The following is a 20,446-nucleotide window of genomic DNA, read 5'->3' on the forward strand; positions in this document are numbered from 1 at the left end:
GAATTTTCACAATTAATTCAATACCTGTCAAAACAAGAAGTGCGAATTTTTTGAATAAAAGCAAATACTATGAATGAATTGTTTAAAAAAATGAGAAGTAATCAACTGTTTAAGCAGGCCAACACTTCATTGGAAGAATCGTACTTTAAAAAGCTAAAAAAAAGATTAACACGAAATAAGGTTTTTTTTTTATTGATTCATTTAGAAATAAATATAAATAAAGTTGTAAGGTAGGACAAACAGGAAATGAACTTAAACAAGGTTAAACATAAAACACAATTTATTGAACCATAATGATAAATAAATTCCTGGTTGAAATAATAAACGATAAATTCCTAGTGGTCAGTCTGTGTCGTAGAGACCTCTCTCTCAGCTGGCCACGCACCGCAACAGTTCAGCAAGCACCAAAGCTCTCTTCACACGAAGTACACCTGACGAGCGCACAGGCCATACTGGATGTCCGTCTCGGTGTAGGTTGCGCTGCCCACTCCACTATGCTAGGGGCCTGTGTACACTCAGCCACGGCCCCCTCTCCTAGCGTACTCCATTCCATTTCCGTTACATAGCCCCCTCAGAAAAAAAAAGTGAAGTTCCTCCTTGAGGCTTCACTTTTCTTACACCTTGTTACCTCTCTCTCTTGGGCTCGAGCATCGAGAACGTTTCTGCTGGGTGGATTGGTTCTAGAATTACACCCAAGTTATCCTAGGGGGTCCTGAGATCCCCTGGTTTCTGCTGGTTTCGGTCCCCAGTACATTCTGTCTAGATACTTCTTCCTGTCCTCCAGGCTACTTGTTCTTCCGGACCTTTGCCCTCCGACACCAGTCGGTCTTTTCTTTTCAGCCGAAGAAATTTTCTCCGCTGAGGTGATTGGCTAACCAGCAGGTATAAAGGCCCCTGACTAGCGCCGATCAGCATCAAGGTCCCCCTAGTGCAGAGAGAACCAATGGCCCCCCAAACTCCAGCCCCACGTGGCCAGTTACCAGGTCTCTGTACTAGTGCGGTCAGAATTCTGATTGTCTCCCCCCCAACACCCACATAAAACCAACACAGGTTAGTATAACCACCACACCTCCTTCTTATTTTATATTAATCGCTTTCCGAGGACTGTGTATCTCGGGCAGGCCGACCCCGGGTTCGATACCGGGCCCGAGTGTCCACCTTGTCCATCCTGGGATAGGGTGGTGTTGTATGATCTTGTATGTCCCTGCGAAGTCCCCCCCCTTCCTGAGCAGTGTTCCGCAACGTGTACGGGCGGCGTGCTACTTCGGTCACGTCTGTTTGCTCCCATTCTTCCTCCCCCGGAGTCCATGTTGGGTCTCTTGTGCTCGCGGCTCCTATCGATGACTCTCCCGAAGATGACTCCTCCGAATAATCATCTTCATCAACATTCCAACTCCCGGGTTGCCCCTCCTCTACTGGTTGGGCCCCCTCTCCTTCCTCTCTACCCCAATTCCTCTCCCTCCACCCCTCGTCCTGGTCGAGTGTAGCTGTGTTATCCTGTGGGACAGGGGTTCTCGTCTTTGCCGGCTTGAGCCTATTGACATGTACAATACTGTGTCCCCCTGAAGCTAAGGCAATCCGATAGTTCATCGACGAGAGACGTGCAAGAATGGTATGGGGTCCAGTCCACGGACGCCTGAACTTACGGGAATGACCAGCAGGTACCGCTGGTTCATGCAAATAAACCTGTTCTCCCGCATTAAACACTCGGGCCTTCTTCCCCTTATCATGTGTCTCCGCACGTTTTCTTCTGGTCTGTGAGTCTTGGACTCTAGCCAGGCGGAAGGCCTCGCTTAGCCTGGTCTCCAACCTTCGAACGAACTCCGGCAACTATGTTGGCGCCACCTCCACGTCAATGCTATCCTCGAATGGTTGCCTTAGCCCCCTACCATGGAGCAGATAGTAAGGTGTATATCCGGTGGAGGAGTGAGGTGTGCTCCTGTACGCTGTTAGCACATAGGGCACTCACCGGTCCCAGTCCCTCCCATCGCGACGGACCAAACAGGCCAGCGAGTCCACGAGAGTTCGATGTACCCGTTCGACCATGCGATTCCCCTCCGGATGGTAGGCCGTCGACTGTATCTTCGTAATGCCTAAGTATTTACATACCATCCTGAAGACCTCCGAGGTGAAGTTACGACCCTGATCGGTTAGGACTCGGTCGGGCACACCATGCCTCAGTATCAGCGCGTCCAAAAACGCCCGAGCGGTCTCCTCCGCAGTCTGTTCTCTTAGTGGGACAGCCTCGGCGTATCTTGAGAACCAGACTATGATGGTAAGCAAATACCGGTTCCCATCCGCCATGACGGGTAAAGGGCCAACAATGGCTAAGGAGACCTGCTCAAAGGGGCGTGATACTTCGCCTACAGCCGCCAGAGGGACCCTCAACCCAGCCGGGGTTTTCCTTTCCTGACAAACTCGACAGCTCTTAACATACCCTGTTATGTCTCTTTCCATTCTGGGCCAATAAAACCTCGCCCGAGCTCTTCGAATAGTACGCTTTACTCCAGGGTGACCTGCGCAGGCCGTGTCGTGGCAGTGGTGCATCACCGTTTCTCTCTTCTCTTTGGGAACCAGCACCCTCCACATGGACTTGTCTCCACCCTCCATAGTCCAATACAAAAGGCCGTTCTCGGCAGTCCTCACACGCTCCTTTCCGACCATCGACTGACACCATTGATCTTCCTCCTGCGCTAAGTGCCAACCTTTGTCCACACTAGAGGAATCTACCGCCCCTACAGCCCGACTCAGAGCATCCGCATTCCCGTGTTTGATTCCGGGGCGATGCACCACATCGTAAATGAACTCAGAAAGCCGTAGAGCCCACCGCGTCAGCCTAGCGGAAGGGTCTTTTAAGTGGAGCATCCATCTCAAGGCTGAATGGTCGGTGACCAGTGTAAACCGGCGGCCCAGGAGGTAGCACCGAAACTGAGCCGTTGCCTACACTACGGCCAGGAGCTCTCTCTCTGAGGTGGAGTAATTCCTCTCGGCTGCATGGAGTTGGCGACTGGCGTAAGCCACGGGTCTTTCTTGCCCCTCCCTGATTTGAGATAGGATGGCTCCTAAGGCTACCCCCGACGCATCCGTAGACAAGATGAAGGGATCGCGGAAGTCGGGGTAGACCAATACCGAAGTTGAACAAAGGGCATTCTTAAGTGCGTCAAAGGACTTCTGTGGGCGATCGCCCCATTCAAATTTCACTTCTTTGCACAACAGGCCGGTCAAAGGCTTGGCCAGGTCCGCAAACCCTTTCACGAAACGGCGGTAATACCCCGCCAAGCCCAAGAAAGACTTTAACTCCCGGGCGGTGCGAGGAACTGGGTAATTAGCGACGGCTTCCACCTTGCCTGGATCCGGGATAACGCCATCGGCCGACACAATGTGCCCCAAGTAGCGCACCTCTTTCTGAGCGAAGGTGCATTTCTCTAGATTGGCTCGGAGATTCGCGCTTTCCAACTTTACTAACACCCGTTCCAGCCGCTGGCAGTGCTCTTCTAAAGTTGCACTGAAGATGATGATAACGTCCAAGTACACCAGACACTCCTCACCCTTGACCTCCGCCAGCAGCTGGTCCATGAACCGTTGGAAAGTCGCTGGCGCATTTACTAGGCCGAAGGGCATCTTCTTGTATTCATAATGCCCTCCCTCCGTCGTAAAGGCCGTTTTCTCCTGATCTTCCGGCCAAATCGGAATCTGGTGGTACCCGCTGGTCAGATCCAGCGTGGAAAAATACTGGCACTGGCCTAACTGCTCCAGGGTTTCGACCACGCGTGGGAGAAGGTAGGCGTCAACTTTTGTAATTTTATTTAAGCCCCGAAAGTCAGTACAGAACCTGTATTTAGGAGGTGCCCCATCCTCGCTTTTCTTTGCTACGAGGACTACTGGTGCAGCCCATGGGCTCTTCGATGGGCCGATTATGTCTTTATCCAACATCTCTTGCAGGTGGGCGGCCACAATAGGGCGCTGGCTGAAGGGTACACGATAGGGTCTTTTCACCACAGGACCTTCTTCCGTGGTACGGATTTTGTGAAATACCCCTAATTGGCATCCCTCCCTTCCGGGGGTACCAAACACGCCGAGGTGTCGTTTAAGCACTTCCAAGACACTCTCTCTCTCGGCGCTATTTAGGTGAGCCAGTCGTTTTGAGCAGGTATCAACTAATCTTCCCCAATCACTTGTCTCCACCTCTAATACCGGTGTCACCTCCTCCGCTTTTCCCACTTCAGCCCTATTTCCCTTAATGGCCTCTGGATTAACCGCCTCCGCTATCCCTAATAATTGCCCTTTTGCAACTAGTGCTACTTCCCTGGTAAGATTTACCATTTTCACCCACAGCCTCCTGCTCTCCGGCTGATGCAGACTACAAGCCACTCGAAGACCAAGATGTGGCTGTGCGCAGGGCTCTACAACCACAACCCCCGATGGCGGCACTTTCATTCTACCTTCCACCATGGCTTCGCTGAAGGGAGGAATTTTAGTCTGGATCACGGCCTGAACCCGATTCATTCTTAATGTACTACTTTGCGTGACGTGTACTTCTGTTCGATTGACAATACTCCTTTGTACGAATTGGTTCCCCTCCGTATCAGTCCCCTTAAGGACCAACTGTCCCCGAGCAGCATCGATCAAGAGTCCCACTTTGCACATCAGGTCCCATCCCATCAATCCATCAGCTTGAGAAGCCACGTCCGCGATCACAAAGTTATGTACAAAAGGAGCAGACTGGAGCCGACATTCCACTTCTTGCTCTCCGTGGATTTTTATAGACGCTCCAGTCACCCCCGAGGCTATTATCTTAGGGGGGCGCAATGGATGGGTATGGGCTTCTTTATTATTGAAATTTCCGAGCCGCTATCAACTAATAACTCACGACGCCGCCCCCGATCTCAATTACTTGGATTAGCCCCTTCCGCTGGGTCGAGGTGACACTCGGAATTATGTGTGAAACCCCTAGACAGTCTGTGCCTACGACGGTGGGGCATCCATCGAGGCCCCGGCTTTTGGGGCACCTACACTCGGCTCCACTTCACTGGTGTATACGGCTCGCGTCGCTCGTCTCGGACGTTCCCGCGCAAAATGTCCGGTAGATCCGCAGACGAAGCACATTCACCTGCTCGAAGAAGACACCACTCCCCTTCCTCTCTCAGACTGGGCACCCCTTCCTTCTGGACAATCCCTGGCGAAGTGCCCACCACGACGACACCGGAAACATTGCCGGCGTCGCAGAGCCTCTCCCCGTGACTGGCCTCCACTCGTTGCTGGGCCCCTGCGTATGGCCCACACGTCTTTGCTAGTCTTGTCTTCAGCCAAGGCTTCGCTCACCCTGGTGGCTTTGTTAATAGCTTCCTGGAAGCTGGTGGGGGGGTCGAATTGAAGCTGCAAACGGATTTGCGGTTTAAGGCCCTTAATGAACGCTGCCGTCACAATTCTTTCAAAGTGTCCCCTGGCCCACGCAGCCTCTTCCTCCGACTGAGTTTTGGGCGTCGCCTGCTCGCCTAGTTTGCGACATCGGTCAGCAAACTCCCGTACCTCTTCCCCCGGACGCTGTCCTATAGAGGTGAGTTGGACCAACCGCTGTTCCGGCGTTGAGGACCCTTCGAAACGCCGGCGCAGTACCTGGGTATACTGTTGGTATCGGGCGGAAGGTTTTAGTAGCTCCGGATGGGCAGCAATGCATGCTTTGGCGGGCCCCGTCAGTTTTTGATCTGCAAATTAACATTTTTTCCTGCTCGGACCAACCTCCGGTAGCAGCTACCATTTCCACATGTTGGAGGAAGGTGTCTACGTCCTTTTCCTCCTCTCCGCCGCCCCAGGAGGGAATCAGCGTTTGTAGACCGAGTTCTTTCTTGGGCCCCGAGCTTGATTCCCCCAGAGAGCTACTACGGGAACTCGTGGCGGCCATCTGTAATGCCTCCATTTTTCTGCGTAAGTTCTCTACTTCCGCTTTCAGCTCGGCCACTTCTTTAGCCATTTCTTTCCGGTAAAGTGACAAAAGCAGATTCCAATAAGCTCCAACCCTTCTCTCTTACAGGCCGAATAACCCACCAATTTCTCTAGTTAGTATTCACGACAAACAACAAATTTCTTCAACCTTCATTCACCTAACAGTATAAAGGTAAACTCTGTATCTCCACAGTACTTAGATTAGATTAGACTAGGGCGGCCTCAAGGCCTATGCCACTGCGACCCTTTGGATCTATTGTGGCACCCCTCACTTTAAAGCTCACCCTCCAGACCTGTCCTTTTAATCAGACTCTTAATGCTGGAGAGCGACTCTTGGGTAAAGCTCTCAGGCCTTGGTTTTTCCTCCCCGAGAAGTAACATCCTTAGCCACACGAGCCCCTCACACTGACACAACACGTGCAGTGCCGTTTCCTCCTCTTCCTGACAGAACCTACAAAGGCTATCATCTGCCAAGCCCAGGCGATGCATGTGTTTCCTGAGCCTGCAGTGGCCGGTTAATAGGCCTACAATGATCCTTATAGCCCCACGGCCTTGACGGATTAATTCTGCAGTCAGCCTCGGCGAATAACCTTTAATAAACTCCTTCGCCTGTCTCTGCCCAGCGGTAGCAAGCCACCACTCCTGAGACCTACCCTGCACCCATAAGTTAATGGTCGCAGTCTTAACGCACTTCGGAACCCCAAAACAGGGCTCTGGGCCAACGAAGTGTCCCGCAGAGCCTTCCCGGGCCAATAAATCTGCCGCTTCGTTTCCCTTATGTCCTGAATGACCAGGTACCCAAACCAGAAAGACCTTATTTTGGTCACTAATTTCCTTCAGGGTACCCAGACATTCCCAAACCAGCCTTGAGTTGACCTGGTAGGAACTAATTGCCCGTAGAGCAGCCTGACTATCCGAGAAAATTACGACCTTGGAATTAATAACTCCTCGCCCTTTAATCTCGGTAGCGCAGAACCTAATTGCAGCTAGCTCAGCCTGAAAAACTGTAGCTAGTTTTCCTAGGCTAACCGAAATGCTACATTTCGGCTTCACCCCGTACACTCCCGCTCCCAAACCCTCCTCCATCTTGGAGCCATCAGTGTACCACATTGAATCTCCCACCACTGGAGGTCCACGTCTCCAAGCTTCCCGGTCTCCAATACAGACTTTGAAAGGCTTGTCAAAGTTATATTTGGGAGTCATAGAATCCGAAGGCAGGCCCAAGTTAGGATCGGCCTCCAGCTCCTCATATAACTCTTGATATGCTCCTCCATGCCTAGCGGTAATAGGAGCTTGTCCTTCCATAAGCCTAACGACAACGGCCCTTGCAACGCCCTGAATGGATATGTGCAGTGGGGGCAGATTTAACAAAACCCCCAAGGCCGCAGTAGGGGAAGTCCTCATGGCACCAGTGACACTCAGGCAAGCTAGCCTTTGAATACCACTGAGCGCCCGGATTCCACCCACCTGCAAGGTTTTTGCCCACCAAGCCACCGCCCCATGTGACACCATGGGTCCTTATTACACTCTTGTAAATCCAGAGTGTCATCTTAGGGCTCAGTCCCCAACTTTTCCCACACAGCCGTTTGCAGTATCCTAAGGAAACTTTTGCCTTGTGGGAAATCATGTTTAGGTGAGAATTCCACGTAAGCCTTTTATCAAAGATAACCCCAAGATACTTGGCCTCCATGGACAAGGGGATGACTCCCCCCAAAATTGGTTGCACCAATCTATCCAGATTCTTCTTTCTTGTGAAAGGAACAACCCTTATGCGGATTGATGGAGAGGCCTTCCGCTCTGCTCCATCTATCCACAATATTAAGCGCTCTTTGCAAGCGCTCCGAAACCGTATAAGCGAATCGTCCTTTAACAACCACTGCCAGGTCAACCGCAAAACCTAAGCAGTAGAAACTTTCCGCTGTCATTTTCACCAAGAGGTCATCGACCAGAATCGTCCACAGAAGGGGAGACAAAACACCCCCCTGCGGGCAACCCCGCGCCACCAATTGTCTAATGTGGCCCTAACAGTGCGGCCTAATAAATTAGACTTGATCCACTGACAAATAGTCGGCGCCAAGCCTCTTCTTGACAGGGCATCAATTAACGACATGGGCGAGACATTATTAAAAGCCCCTTGTATGTCTAAAAACGCGGCCATTGCAAATTCTTTGTCCTCTTGGGACTTTTGGAGTAGCCTGTTAAAATCCTCCAACGCAAGATTCACAGACTTGCCTGCCTGATAGGCATATTGACGATCACTAAGGGGTTGAATTCCTAGGATTTCGTCCCGAATATGTCTGTCTACAAGCCTTTCCAATGTTTTAAGTAGAAAGGATGACAGACTAATCGGCCTAAATGACTGCGGTGCTTGGTCCCCTAATCTCCCAACTTTGGGGAGAAACACGACCTTCACCTTTTGCCATGCTTCAGGAATGAACCTCCAGGCCAAACAGCCTCTGAGAATTCTACACAGGAATGGCATCAACGCCTCCCTAGCCTTTTAAAAGGCTGGATAGATTCCATCCGGCCCCGGAGATTTAAAGGGCTGGAACCGTGCGATCGCCCATCGTAACCTGTTTGGTTGAACGATGTGCATCGCAATTTTCCAATCCGCTCGCGAAGGCCTTTTTGGTACCCCCGAGCAGACCTCCTCGCATCCCGAGGCCGATAGCCGAGTGGATCCTGGAAAATGGGTACTCAAGAGTAATTCCAAGGTTTCCTCCATCGACCTATTGTAGGTTCCGTCTTCCTTAACAATGAAACCTACTCTGCCCGCAGTACCTTCTTTTGCCAAGACTCTATGTATTCTGGCGCATTCTGGGGTGTCTATGATGTGAATAGATTGTTTACAACATATCCACTTTGTACAAAACAGACATCTGTGCCCAAATTGTGGCAGTTATATAAATATACCTTTCTACTATCCAAGACCAGTAACCAACAAATAAAGATTACGAATGTACAAAGTGTGCTTCCTGAAAGAGTTCGGACGACGAGCCGCGAGAAGAGAAGGACCATTTTGTGGCGCAGCTATACAAATTCATGGACGACAGCGGCACGCCTATCAACAAGGGACCGACCATCGGCACCCGGGACGTCGATCTTTACAAACTGTTCAAGGTACATTATTCCTTCTTATTAATGTTGTCTACAAGAAGGTGAAAATGTTTTTTTTTTTTTTTTTTTTTTAATGAAGTATTTATTAATATTCAAAAAGTAGCCCATTATGATTAATGTTGCAAGCCACTTCTCTTTAAAATCAATGCTTGCTTTTATATCAAAAACTTACAGTTGAAAAAGTTAAGTGAAAGGGTTGATTAAACGCCAGAAGGTACACAAATCAGCAAGTACCTACATTTATTTGATGGATTTCATTGATATCATTTGAGTAATTTTACTGTATTAACTTTTCATTAATATTTGTTAGAATTTATTAGATTCACAGACCCTTAAAAATTAAATTTTGCTTATATAGCAATATTAAATTGCGATTTCAGTATTTCCTTTTAAAAGGAGTAAGAAAAATTAAAGTGGGATTACAGAACTTCTTACTAAAACGGCAAAGAGAAATTAAACATCAAATACGCACGATTGTAATACATCCTCTATTAAGGTTATTAAACTGTAATTGTAGGATGGCACTTTAATGTTACGTAGTAAAGCTTGAACCACTTCTTACTGCAAATTTAATCAAAATTGGGCGAAGATTATAAATAATATTTTAAAAAAGGTCTTACTTATGTGGGGCAAACTCCCTTTCTATTGTTGTAGACATCAAGATCCACAAAGAATTTTAAGTCAAATGGCAATATTCAAGTAAATTCTTTCAAGTACTTTCTTTAATAGGTGTAAAAGCAGGATACACATAATGTCACGTAGAGAAGCCCTAACTTCCTGCCAGACATTATCAAAATCGGGATAAGATTTACAGAGTAATTGGTATTAATAGTTCTAGAAAAAACCTTACGTCTGTAGGACAAAGATCAACACTTAAATGTGTTCGGCGTTGAGACCGGCAACAAGCATCTCTTTTATTTAAAATTTAACCTTCAATATTCCATTAACTATTATAACTTGAAAATTGCAATTTATACCAGTTAAAGAGCAAACATATCACAACAGTTAAGTAAAGAATTCATTATATCAATAAAATTTTGAAGGAAGATACAAAGCTTTAAAATTTAAACCAATTCGAAAACCTCCAAAATTTAACCTTTAAGATCACATTATCTATTACCACTTGAACATTGCGATTTATACCGTTTATAGAGCTAACTTTTCTCTACAATTTGGTAAAGAGATCATTGAATTCTGAACAATACGAACGGAGTTATAGACGTTTGAAATTTGAAGCACTTGAAAACCTCCAAACTTTAACCTTCCATATCTCATTCAGTATTATCTCTAAAACATTGAGATTTATACCATTTATAGAGCTAACTTTTCTCTACAAGTTAGGAAAGATATCATGGAATTCTGAACAATACCAACGGAGATATAGAGGTTTAAAATTTGAAGTATTGGAAAACCTCCAAACTTTAACCTTCCATATCTCATTAAGTACTATCACTAAAACATTGCCCTTAATGTCAGTTATAGAGCTAACTTTTCTCTACAATTTGGTAAAGAGATCATTGAATTCTGAACAGTACGAACGGAGATATAAAGGTTTAAAATTTGAAGTATTTAAAAAACCTCCATATTTCATTAAGTACTATCACTAAAACATTGCCCTTTATATCAGTTATAGAGCTAACTTTGTACTATAATTTGGTAAAGAGATCATGGAATTCTGAACAATACAGACGGAGATACAGTGGCTTAAAATTTGCAGTATTTGAAAACCTCCAAACTTTAACCTTCCATATCTCATTATCTATTATCACTGAAACATTGCCCTTTATGTCAGTTATAGAGCTAAATTTTCTCTACAATTTGGTAAAGAGATCATGGAATTCTGAACAATACGAAAAGAGATATAAAGGTTTGAAATTTGAAGTATTTAAAAACCTCCAATCTTTAACCTTTCATATCCTATTAAGTACTATCACTAAAACATTGCCCTTTATATCAGTTATAGAGCTAACCTTTCGCTACAATTTGGTAAAGAATTCATTGAGTTCTCATCAGTACAAAGAAAGATATAGTGGTTTAAAATTTGAACGATTTACAAAACCTGCAAAATTTAACCTTCCATATGTCATTTATTATTAACACTAAAACTTCGCGATTTATACCAGTTATAGAGCTAACTTTTCGTTACAATTCCGTATAGAATTTAACCTGTAATTTCCGACTAACGTTAAAGGTAAAATAAAGTAAAGGCAATTACATATGTGTAGACCTCAATTATTGCAGTAAGAGAAAGAGAAGACAATTAAAGAGATAATTTTGAATTTTGCAGGTGGTGCAGAACCAGGGAGGTTATAACCGGGTTACTAACCATAATAACTGGAAACTGGTGGCGCTTAAGATGGGTTTCGGACAGAACCCAATTACTGTAAATTTAGTTAAAATAGCTTATAAAAAGTTAGTATATGCATTTTTTTTTTTAAATTAAGCACATAACCCTTTGTTAATAAGTTTAATTTTTTGCAACATTGCAAATCAATTTCAAGTAAACTGTGCCAAAATTGAATAACTGGGTTTTTAGAAATTTTCCCAAAATAGTTTCTTCTTAATTTTTCGCAAAAAATAGACCAAAATAGTGTTTTTAGAAATCGTTCTGAAATTGATTCTGCTTCTGCTTCTATCCATTACTTGTATGTGAAACATTTACATAAAACTGAAATTAGGATTCTGAAAAAACTCGTGATACTAATAATGTCCTTTAATAGTGAAACGTTGACCGTTGACTAAAAGAAGCAAAACTAAGACTCTCCTAAATTAAAGTGAACAAAAAGAAATATTTGTTTAACGAAAAAAAAAAAAAAATCAAACCAAACTAACTGGGAATAGAAATTGATCTTAAATTTAAAATTCTAATAATTATAATTAAAATTGAAAATTAGAAGGAAAATTGTGTACAAAATCATTCTTAACCAAATAAGAAATGTTTATTAAACAAGTGCGTAACTTTACTTAAATTTCATAACTCGCAAGAATGGTAGGCAATAGAAATGTTTCGTTATGCAGCTGCACTGGCCAGGTAGAGGGTTAGACTGGAAACATAGTGGAACGGCGAGCAAAGCGGCGAAAACAAACACAAGTTATCATATGGGATCACGCATAATGGGGTGCAAAGCGAAGCAACGCTATCAAGAGGGAGTAGAGCAACACGTTGTGACACGTATGACTTCTTCGCTTTCATCGCGCTCAATTTTTAAGGTTAAAATGGATATTGCTCCATTTATTGATGCAGTTTTTTTAAAGAAACCTCTATGGGACCAAAAGGATCCTCTACATCACAACCGATTTGTGTTGGATAAGGAATGGGTCAAGATTAATAGGGTTAACTTAGAAATTCGTCCTTTTCTTGATTTAAATGCCTTCCACACTGGTTAGTAGGTAATCGAAAGTTGTTGGTACAAGTGATGGAATTTACCAAGTTCTTGTCTAGTCCTGTTTATATCATGAACACTGCAGCTCCTGCTTCTAAGCTGCTGTAAATACTAAATTTCCAAGAAAGAATTTTTGTATAGAAATAATTCCTCCATTATGTCTCGTAGAAAGGAGATCGCGACTAAACACGTCACTATGTGCATGCGACCTCTGCTCGCTGCTCGTTGGTCTCTTTGATTTGAAGCAACTATCATCGACGCTCCACTATGTTTTCAGCCTGTGTATACGAATCATGTTTTACTGTTGACAAAAATAATTTCATGGAGTATTGCCGTCCTACAATCAGAGAAAAAGTTGAAACAAAATATAGCCAACTAGAACAACCTATGCCATCTAGCGGATATTTCAGTTACAACGTAACTCATTGAGTAAAGACGTACCTCCTGTAGATAGGGCCGTACATTACACAAACATGACACCTTAGGGAAAATTAACCTCAGCTTTTTAAGAAGTTCTCGTGAAGCAAATCTTCCGTAAAAAATGTTACAAAAAAGTCTAAAATTCGTAAATTTATAAAGTTGTTGAAGTCGTTTTTGAGAGTGTCTCAAAATATTGAAAAAAATCTTGTTAATAAAGTGGCACTTCAAGTTGAACTAATTTTCTATGAATTTGGAAATTTTGTCACACATTTGATCCTTATTTACAATATATTGGTGGTGAGACAGTACAATTAATAGTAATAGCTTTAGAAAGATGCTTGACCTTGACCAGCAGGCTCTAATCTGATTTTCCTGGGAAAAATGTTTCTAACAGAATTATAGATGTACGTATATGTAACTAGTACACCGAATTAAAAAAAAAAAAAAGTCGTAGGAGCCGTTTTTCAAAAACCTAGAAACTGAACAATTTTATTCAGTAAAGTGAAACTTCCGGTTGACCGAGTTTGACCGCAACTTTATTGAGGAGTGCTCTGTTGGCACCTAAGCGAAATATCAAATTACAACTTTTTGTAATTTTGTGTTTTGGAGTTACAGTGGAAATAAACGTTCACACTCAAGAGATGTGGTAATATATTTGGTTGAAGTTATTTGTATCTGTTCTATAATTAATTGAGATAGTATCTTTTACCTATGTGTATGATTTCTAATATATTTCTTTTTCAATAATCGTAGGGCTGATGCTGTTGAACTCTCTGATTGAGCGTTGTGGCAAGTAATCTGAAGCTGTTCTTTCTTGAACATTATTCTTGCTTCTTACATGTTTTATTCTTTACTGCAATTGCTTCAAGTGTGTCCAGGGTACATGTAGTTGTGCAGATTTTCGTATGTAATGTCTTTTCTTCGGATATTCTATGCCGCGAATGTAATTTTGCAACAGGCGCTCAATAGTTTGTTTTTAGCAAGGAACCATTCATTAACATTCCAGTGTCGAAGCTCAGCTAGTAAATAGGAAAAAAACTAGTTTTTTCTAGACTGCACTTAACAAAGCAAAGTTCAAAACATAAACTGAAAAATAAAAGGATAATAAGCTAACGAGAAACATACACACATAGGCCATCATGTTTTAAAGTAGTTACCCATTTTTCGGCGAGCTTTTAGGTTCCATTATTCCATGAGATCTTGCGTTTAGCAGCAAAACGTTTTTAAACCGTAGCCTCGGTTTCCTCTAAATGTTAAATCGCCCGCTTCGATTGAGCTGATAGTAGTGTGATAAGTGCCAGATTTCTCTGCAGAGAGAAATAACTACTCAACTCTGTCAAGTTCTTGAACCTAATGGATAATTAATTTCCATGTAGATCCAAGAAAAGTCAATTTTTCTTTTTGATCTTTTTAGAAAAAATAATTTACTACTAAGTGTTATTAAATAAACACTGGTCAGAGGTCAATAAAGGTGTTTTAAAAAAAATAAAAATGACACTTTTTCCTCACCTTACAGTTTAAAATTATACTGATGAGGAATAATGTAGTTAACCACTACATGCACCTTTAATTTCAAAAATATAATGTTTAATGCTTGATTCTTTAAATATTTCTCTTTCAGTTGATACGTTTGCTGCTCTTTTGTGTCGGTATGAATTTTGTTTCTTTCCAAATTACTCCACTCTGACTTTTGAGTTTTATGTTTACAGATTCCTATTTACATTTGAGGAATTCTATCGCAAGCTGGGCTGCACGCTATTGAATCACCCAAGCAGACTGAGTCGCAGTTGTTGCCGAGGTGGCCGAAATTTGATTCGTAACAAGGACTCCGGAAGTTCGTCTGGCAGTCTCGCCAAGACCGACTCAAAACGACAGGTACTCTGTACATAAAAGACTGTGGCTGTATAATTATAGTTAGCTAAAAAAGACGTTACCTCTCTCAAGTAACTCTATATTTCATTCTCAAGTAGTTAAAACTGAAAAAAAGCAATCCGAAAAACTAGCAATTCTGTAAAATCCTATCTTTATAAATTTGTTATTTCAGCAGTGCTAAGTGTATACTAAGTATTATATTAATCTCACGGAACGGTTATGTATTCTGAAGGGCCACTTCAAAGGGCATGGAACTTTTCTGAGAACCCTAAAAAAAGTGCTGTGGAAAGTTATAAATAAAACGGATAAGCTGGTGTGTGTATCTGTACTACACAAAGTTTTATGAAAATCGTTGGTGCCATTTTCAAGGAAATTTTGAAACAAGTCGCGCTTCCGTTTGGACGGAGTCCCAAACATTCCTAGGATTGAGTTTTCACCGGAAATATATGTTTTGAGATCTCCTGAACACAATAATTTTTTTTTTTTAGTACGTATTGTGAGATATGTGAACTTTGAATATATCAAATACTCAAAATCACAGAATTCTCAAATTGTTTACTCCGCTTTGCTACCTCTTCACTTAACATTTATTTGGTCAAAAAATATAAATGAAGTACAGTTTTACTGAAACGATTTTCTATTACTAAGTTCCATCTGGATGCCTAATACTTTTTGATTAAACTATTTGATTTATGGAAGTGACTTTGAGAAATAGGTTTTCACAGCATTCTTTGTGAACTATCATGTTACTTCTAAAGTAACGCTTCAGAATAATTTACTATTTCGCCTAATAGAATAACAAGTGCATATATGTGTACGAGAGTTGCTAAAAGATTGAAGTTGCAGGTGAAGGACGGCAAGAGCCAGAGTGAGTTGTCAACCGGCAAGATCAAGACTGACAAGGATGAGTATCCGAACCAGGCACACAACCAAGATGACGATATCTACTTGGATATTCCGTCTGATGGTATGTCAAAATCGCCAACTCCGCCTCCATCAACAAGTAACACAATTTTGCATCGAGCTAAACGTGGCGCAGTTAGCGTTGCAGTTATTGGCCCTCAGTCACCTACTCTGAAAGTACACCTACCAATTAAGATCAAAGTGGAGCAGGAAGGGAGCCAGCCTAGCACGGCATCTCAGGCGGCCGCCACGCCTCCGTCAAGTCCAACGACACGCAGTGGCTCACTTTCCCCCACCTCTGGCGGTTTGCTGCAGGCTTCTCGACCTGATTCGCCAGCACTCCAGGCTCAAATTATTTCAGCCCAACAGCAGTCCCAGTCTGGGCAGAAAAAAGTAAGCACTTCCACCTCACGAGAGCGTGGAATCTTACACCTTTAATTTTACAGACAAATATTTGTGGCAACAGTTCGGGTGCCGACCATACTAAGACAAGAGGCGGGCAAAGGGGCGACCGCCCTAGGCTTTGAATTTTAGAGCGCTAAAATTAGAAGCTGAATAAGTAAGAAAAATAAACTAGGATTGCAGTACTTCTCCCTAAAAGGCAAAGACGCAAAGATTTTTTAATCGAACAATTCATTGATTTAAATCGGTTCACTCATAGATAATTTAAACGATTGCAGTACTTCCTCTTAGTAGGAGCAAGAGAATCAGCAACGTAGAGGAGCTTTAACCACTTATTCGAGCTGAATTTTATCAAAATCGGACTAAGCGTTATAGTAATATTGGTAATAATAGTTTTAGAAAGGGCCTTATTTGGGTGGGGCAAACTCCCCTCCTTATGAGGCACGGTGCCGAGACTTTTAAAGTGCAAATCTGTATAAAATTTCGATTCGAATGACACTTCATTCATAAAAATCGGTTCACGTGTCGATAATTTGAAACGATTGCTATACTTCCCCTTAACAAGTGTAAGAGCTGATCGCCGCTTTAATGTTACGTAGGGGAGCCCTAACCCTATCATCCTACCAAATTTTATCAAAATCGGGCCAAGATTTACAGAGTAATTAGTAATAATAATTTTGGAGGGGGCCTTACATAAAGGGGGCTAACTCCTCTCCCATTCGATGTACAGCGTCGGGACCCCCAAAAGGCACATCTACATAAAATATTGAATCGAATGACACCTCATTCATGAAAATCGGTTCACGCGTTTAGGCGCTAAGTTGTTTACAAAAAAGGTAACAACAAGAAGAACAAGAACAAGAACATTTTTTGAAAAAGCCGTTTTTGCTCATTTTCGGCAACTTTTTTCTCGAAACCTATTAGATCTGGGTGGTTGCAAAAAAATTACAGTTATAAAGGAGGATTTGGAGTAAGATTTAAAGAAAATTTGGGAATTTTATCTTTTATAGAAAAGTTGGGTGTTTTTCAACGTTACGTTTTTTCGTGCAGTTTTTGATGGTCAACCCTTATACAACTGTCCTACCGGACAGTTTTAATTAAACGGAGGCGACTAGCAAACATGCTTTACTATAAATTTCTTAATAATTATTAAATAAAATCCGAGGCCTAGACCGGTAATCGAACCCCGTACGCAATACATCTTAAGTAGTAGGACTGGTAACTGTGAATTTCTTGGAGATTGTTTAGCGCTCGTGGACGAACTATTTAGAAAAAGATCTACGGCTTTTGGATGGAATTTATCTTATGAAAATGGATTTTATGAAAGGAATCTGGAAGGTCATGATTTCCTCAAATTTTTGTTTTAAATTTTAACCTGTAAACCTGAATCGAAGAAAACTAACAATTAATAAAAACGTGATTTGAAGTTCGAAGAGTACCTTGAGGACTGAGAGAAATTCACTCATGGATTTTGGTTTCAGGAGTCGAGGTCACGTCAGATAAAAAAATCTACTAATGTGGACAATATATCGAGTTCCTCATCAAACATTAGTAAAGATGTGGACAGCATTGCATCAGATATAGATATTAATGCAGCTGTGCCACACTTAAAGGAGAAAAAACGACGTGCAGCGTTTCCACGTGCAGTAGTTGCAGCGAAAAGGGTCAAACAACAGCTTGCACCAAGAATTGCTAGTCCGCATGCACCTGGATTAGCAACGTCGAGAACCAAAAGGACTGTCAACAAGGATAAACTCAGGACGATAGTGAAGAATTTGAAGAGCAAATGGGTACCATCTTCTGTACCGGCCACCACCAACCAGGAACTCACGAAGGTAACCCCTTTACTGTATTAAAGTTAATTCCTGGAGGAATGATAAAAAGTGACAAGGTTTAAGGGAGGATATCTGGTGCTATAGTAAGTAGCTTAAGGCGTCTTGATCTATTATTACCTGCCTGTTTAAGCCTTTCTAGGCTCCAGACTGTCTACCTGAGACCTTTACTGCCCTTTGTAAGGATTCGTAGTTATGCTCAATTCTCTAGTAATTAGCCAAGTGCTTCGGAACTGCTCTGTAGCGTTGGTCTATGTAGAGATATAATCATTGATTTTCTTTATATATTTTTTTTCTGAATTCTAAATTACCTTGTGCAATAAACGGTAGGATGTAGCCAACCCACTTTACTGGACATCTGGTACTCTAGCAAGTAGCCCATGGCTTGTAAAGTAAAATAACCGCCTATTTTTTCAACGTCTAAGTATCAATTATTTATTGGGATGGGGCGGAAGCTCATACTTTACTATAAACAATTCTTTCTAACAAATAAAAAGTAGTCATGCGGGATTCGAACTGAGGATCTCCCACTTACAAAGTCACACTCTTGACCAATAGACCAACACCCACCCCACCCAGGGCATGTAGATCTACTCTTCGTTATTAGTTACCAATTACAGCAGTTGGTTTGCAGTAGGTACCATATACACATAGAGCAGATCCATCCATGTGATCAGCGAGAATATTCCTTAACGGATTCTTGTTGCACTCTCCGCTTGTAATCTGTTAAAATCTTATGTTTTTCCGAATGTATTGTCTGCTTAACTATTCCCTAATTTCCAGGTGCCTGTGAAATCCAAGTCAGCCAAGGAAGACGGCGCCACCACTATAAAAAGCCGGAAAGATGATCTCCAATCGCAGAGTGTAGTGTGTCTAGACGACAAAAAGAAAGGAGGCAGAAAGCGACGCGATAAACGCCTATCGGAAGAGTAAATAAAAGCTACCTTAAAAAAATCCTTGACATTAGAATCACCTGCACATTCAAACGCTCTCATAATTTTCTTTTTTGCAAGTTAATTTTATCCTGCAGAATATTATCTACTTTCCGTGAAGATAAGATCTCATATACGGAAACCATGCAGATCTATGTACATCGCACATATCGGAATACGAAACTTGATGGAATTGCTGCGCTAGTGATTCAATGGAAGATGGAAGAGCCAGTGCCCTTTAAAGAGGTCTTCCAAATTTAGGAAGCTAAACCACCCTACCCGTTACTTCTCTCTTGGCCGGATTTGTAGAGGAAAAAAAGTTTTATAGCTGAATCATGTTGGAACTTTCCGTGCTTAGTTAGTTTATAGGCCTCCTCGTTACCCCGAACTTCACACTGTCGCAAATCCACTAAAGAACTATCTCGATGTCTTTACTTCACAAATGATTTCGCTGCACTCGCCTAATCGCCAATTTTAGGATTATTATGAAGTATGTGGTAACCTGCAATAATCCTGAATTCCAGTTTGGAGTTTTTCAAAGGCCAAAAAAATCAGCTTTGACTTGACTATCAAAATCAGGGACTAATTTTTCCAGTGTGGGCAGTAATCTGAAACTCATTTTAGGTATCACCTATGGCTACGTATCAGCCAGTTGTTTCAGGACTTCTGCTGAATAAGGTTTTTAGGAGGAACTGTATAGTATAGTTACCAAACTGATTCTCTTTCAGTAAATGGTTCAAAACTGACAAAACTTGTCAACATTTTTCCTTTTGAATTTAAGTTAAAAAAAATAACGTTTTTAAAAGGTGTTATATAGTATATCACGGTTCGCCTAGAACGATTTTAATTAAAAAGTTCATCAACATGAAAAATTTTTCTTTCTCATTATTTGGGTCAAAACTAACCAAAATCCACTGAAAACCAAATCAGTTTACGTTGCGGATTTTTTTTTTTTATTTTCCAGGTAAAAAACGGCTTTTTTTACATTGTTAAGCCTAATAAATGGAAAAACAATACAGTTTTTTGCAAAACCAATGCATGCATTTTGAAGCTGAGGGAATTTCCGACAGATTGATGTATTTTATAAATAATAAAAATGAAATTTCGACATTCAAAATCAATAAAAAAGACATTTTTGAGCAAAATAAGGCAAAAACAAGGGTTACTAAGCCCTGCAATGCGATAAAAAATTATTTGGGCTCTTTTAATCCAAAAAGTTTCATTAAATGAATTTGACTTGGAAAATTTCACTTTTTCCAGTGTATAAATATTGTATTTTGCAGGAATTTTTCTCATTTTTGAAAAGTCCCATTTCCTTCCACAAAAAAACGATGATTTATTTGTTAAGTAAGCTTTGAAATGCGAGAAACCCTAAAAACTGAGAAGCTTATTTTTTATTTTTGTGTGTGTGTGTGTTTGCATTCACTTTAAACAACTCCGAAACTTTTTTGAAATAACCTATAAAATCGTTGAAAGATCAGTCTACTTTTTATAATAAAAATCATTATTTTTCTTTCAGCCGATTTATAGCACTTCCCTCGTATAAGACTATTCTTCCAGGAGATAAGCTTCGGGTCTACTATGGTCCAACTTTGGAATCTAAAGTCACATACGAAGCAAAAGTAAATTTATGTGAATAACA

At 42.1% G+C, this 20,446-nt stretch overlaps 1 protein-coding gene across 2 annotated transcripts in view; it reads left to right on the forward strand.

Annotated features, from left to right (window-relative positions):
• Nucleotides 1-20,446, forward strand: part of LOC141459380 (uncharacterized) — a 57,863-nt gene that overhangs the window by 13,268 nt on the left and 24,149 nt on the right. The window contains exons 10-16 of one of the 2 annotated variants that reach the window (XM_074138410.1): nucleotides 8,926-9,063; nucleotides 11,348-11,472; nucleotides 14,573-14,738; nucleotides 15,582-16,031; nucleotides 17,522-17,875; nucleotides 18,656-18,801; nucleotides 20,324-20,426. In XM_074138410.1, the coding sequence (XP_073994511.1) occupies nucleotides 8,926-9,063; nucleotides 11,348-11,472; nucleotides 14,573-14,738; nucleotides 15,582-16,031; nucleotides 17,522-17,875; nucleotides 18,656-18,801; nucleotides 20,324-20,426 (1,482 nt within the window). Of the gene's footprint in view, nucleotides 1-8,910; nucleotides 9,064-11,347; nucleotides 11,473-14,572; nucleotides 14,739-15,581; nucleotides 16,032-17,521; nucleotides 17,876-18,655; nucleotides 18,802-20,323; nucleotides 20,427-20,446 lie in introns of both variants that reach the window. The other variant, XM_074138411.1, reaches the window with a different exon arrangement.

This window comes from Rhodnius prolixus, unplaced genomic scaffold, assembly GCF_049639745.1.
Source record: "Rhodnius prolixus isolate KJV_2025 unplaced genomic scaffold, Rpr scaffold_11, whole genome shotgun sequence".
Lineage (NCBI taxonomy): Eukaryota > Metazoa > Arthropoda > Insecta > Hemiptera > Reduviidae > Rhodnius > Rhodnius prolixus.